The sequence below is a fragment of the Gekko japonicus genome, unplaced genomic scaffold (genome assembly GCF_001447785.1).
Source record: "Gekko japonicus isolate JY-2015 unplaced genomic scaffold, Gekko_japonicus_V1.1 scaffold417, whole genome shotgun sequence".
Classification (NCBI taxonomy): domain Eukaryota; kingdom Metazoa; phylum Chordata; class Lepidosauria; order Squamata; family Gekkonidae; genus Gekko; species Gekko japonicus.
This window is the reverse complement of record NW_015164194.1, coordinates 92663-95826: the sequence shown is the minus strand read 5'-3', so window position 1 is coordinate 95826 and position 3164 is coordinate 92663. Positions and strand designations below refer to the sequence as shown.

Sequence of the window (3164 nt, the reverse complement as noted above, 5' to 3'; positions counted from 1 at the left end):
ATGTGCATGTGAAATTCTGATGTATTGCTATTTTGTCCAAAACTGGGTGTTGCTTGTGTTTCAAGGACTCTATTTCTTCTGGCTACATCGGACAGATATATTTTGGTACCTGTATTACAATCCTCTTTCTTGATTTTAAGTTTTGGTATATCCTTTTCTGTATCATTCATTTTAATGTCAAGGAGAAATAGATTATCTGTCCATATGGCATGAGGATAGTGTTACAGATTTTGAATGAAAGCTATAAAGGATAAATACAGAATCTTCCCAAAATAAACCTTTTTTCCCTTTCTTTCTTTAGAACGATCAAAATGCGAAGCACCATCAATGAATTCAGAAAGTGTTTATGAGATTTTACAGCACCTTCAATCTCATCGCATGGCTGTCTCAGATGTCACTCTTCTGCACCAGATGAAATCCCTTGTTCTTCTGCAGGATGTTGAAAGAATAAAGGGTGCCATAGAAGAGTTCCAGATACATTCAGCCATGCCTCCTGGTATGTTAAGCACAAGCAAGCAGGCTCCTACTGTTCATCTGTTTTCAGATTAGCATGTAGCAAGGTATTTATTCCTCAGAGACATTCTATTCATATTTAGTATTTGTGTAAATCTGCTGGATACTTGATTCACAAAATGGTAGGGGACAAAGAAATAAATAAGGCTGGCTCTGTACAGTGAGATTAAGCAAGCCTAATTGTTTTTTACATGGTCAGTTCCTTAGGGACAAATTAGATGAGACTGAGGAATATAGAGCTGCAATTGGGTCTCCCCATGTTCTTGCTGTTACAAGCAACTGTGAATGCCCCTGACTGCATCAGGGTTGTGGTTCTGGAGATGATTAAATCACTTGCCCCAAAGCTGCTATTTGTCCTGCAGTGGGAAGATGTACAGGTTCTAGTATGGAAGCTGTACATTTCCCTTGTGGAAGAGCAAGCAGGTACTTTTGGGATTTACATCAGAAAAAGGGGTATTAAGGGAAAGGTGATAGTGCCTTCCCCCATTCAATTGCACCTCAGCCTCCTATGTTATAAGGCTCCGATGTAACTATTTTGAAGTCTTAAAAGTGTAGACAGATCCAATAAGGGATCTCTGTATCTTGTCTAGTTTATATTTTAACACTATTTCAGTAACTGTTGTAGGCTATGGTAGAGTAACTGAATACAGTGTGTAGCAAGCAGAGAAGAACCTTTAGTTCTGTGGACCAGTGGGAGAAGGACTCTCAGGTATTGATATAGATGTATTACAAGCATTCAAAAGCACCTTTGTTTTCATCTAGGAAATGCTGGAGGGTATTTTTGTGTTCTCTTTCTAAATGTGTGTTCAGCTTTTTTTCTTGATCGAGGATAGTTTGAACAGACTCTAAGTTCATGGTCTGTTTCTTTTATCTTCTCAACAGCAGGTAGCACATTGTTAATGCTCGCTGTTGGGCCCAATGTTTATCTTGGAAGTGCTTGATACAGGCTGCCTCTCCACATTGTTGGATATTGTGCTATTGTTGCACTGTAGCAATTGTTTACAACTGGATCACATTCTCCACACAGAATAATCCAGTTGCAAGTGGTTGCTGTAGTGCAAAATTCAGTTACCTGCATCACACAGGAATGCACCATTTGCTGGTCTCAGCCCACCGGAAAGAGGAAAAAGACAAACGTGTAATCTGATATATATAAAAGGCCTAACACACTGGCACTTTCGAGCTCTCTCATTGGCTATGCAGTGCGCTCCATCAGCCATTGGCCCATCAACCGCCACTCAAGAGTACTCACATGCCATTGGCTGGGTGCTGGGTCCATTCCTCTCTCCAGCCCACTGCCAGCATGGCCACTGTTCCCTGACAGAATAAACTGCCAAAAGAGCTGTCTCTCCTGACGAAGACACTTCTCTTTGCTTGGTTCCTGTGGGGCTTTTCCCTCAGTGGCTGTTGCTAGGCAACCACGCTTGGTTCTGTCAGTAAAAAGGCAAAGGCAGGAGGCCCTTTCCAGGCCCACCAGCTCCAGGTTGGGAAATTCCTGGAGATTTTGTGGTGGAGTCTACAGAAGCCAGAGTTTGGAGAGGGGAGAGGCCTCAGCTGAATAGACTGTAGACTCCACCCTCCAAAGCAGTTATTTTCTCCTGGGGAACTATTGCTACTAGTCTCCAGGTGAGGGCTGGAAATCACTCAGAATTAAAACTGCTCTCCAAATGGCAGAGGTCAGTTCCCCTGGAGAAAATGGCTGCTTTGCAGGGTGGACTCTGTATCATTATATACTGCTGAAGTTGCTTCCCTCCAGGTTGGGTCCCCACTGTGGAGAAAGATTGTACTTTTCCTGGGTAGAGGCTGCAGGTGCGGCAAGGGGGAGATGGAAAGCTGAAATCAGAGGGGTAAATAAAAGTAGGTTGATGGTTGGCTGGGAAGGGGATAGGGTTGCCACCTCCATGCTGGGAAATTCCTGGAGATTTGAGGAGTGAAGCCTGGAGAGGATGGGGTTTGAGGAAGGGTGGGACCTCAGACAATGTCATAGACTCCACCCTCCAAACCAGCCATTTCCTCCTGGGGAACCATTGTTGCCAATCTCCAGATGAGGGCTGTCATTCCACTCCATGGACTCTCATTCCAGTCCCTGAACACTCCTGCTAGACCCTGGGGCTGTCATTCCACTCTGTGGTCTCTCATTCCAGTTCTTGAACACTCCTGCTCCACTCTGGGGCTGTCATTCCACTTTTGGGCCTGTCATTCCAGTTCCAGAACACTCCTGCTCCACCTTGGAGCTGTCATTCCACTCCATGGTCTCCCATTCCAGTCCCAGAACAGTCCTGCTACACCCTGGGGCTGTCATTCCACTCTGTGATCTCTCATTCGATTCCCAGAGTAGTGTATTTGGGCCCAGAGACCCTAATGAAAAATCCATTCCGCATTTTTATTGCAACTCTACTTGTCCTGTAATGCATTTCAATGGAGCCCATGCAAGTCAATTTGCATTCCTGGCTCCCATTATTTCCAATGGGCCTTCAAGTGTTTCCCATTGTTTCCAATGGGCAATCCTGTCCTTCCTTTTAGTACATCCCCATTATTAGCAAGAGTTCAGCTTTCTGTCATGAGCAGTCAAAAAGGGGGGGTTGCTTCAATTTTTCAACAATTTGCACTGCAAATAGTAAGAAGCCTGTTTTGTATATGTATTGTTTTTT

At 44.2% G+C, this 3164-nt stretch overlaps 1 protein-coding gene across 1 annotated transcript in view; it reads left to right on the top strand.

Annotated features, from left to right (window-relative positions):
- ERICH1 (glutamate rich 1) overlaps positions 1-3164 on the top strand; it is a 126800-nt gene that overhangs the window by 112557 nt on the left and 11079 nt on the right. The window contains exon 4 of the mRNA XM_015408304.1: positions 302-496. Coding sequence (XP_015263790.1) covers positions 302-496 — 195 coding nt within the window. The remainder of the gene's footprint in view (positions 1-301; positions 497-3164) is intronic.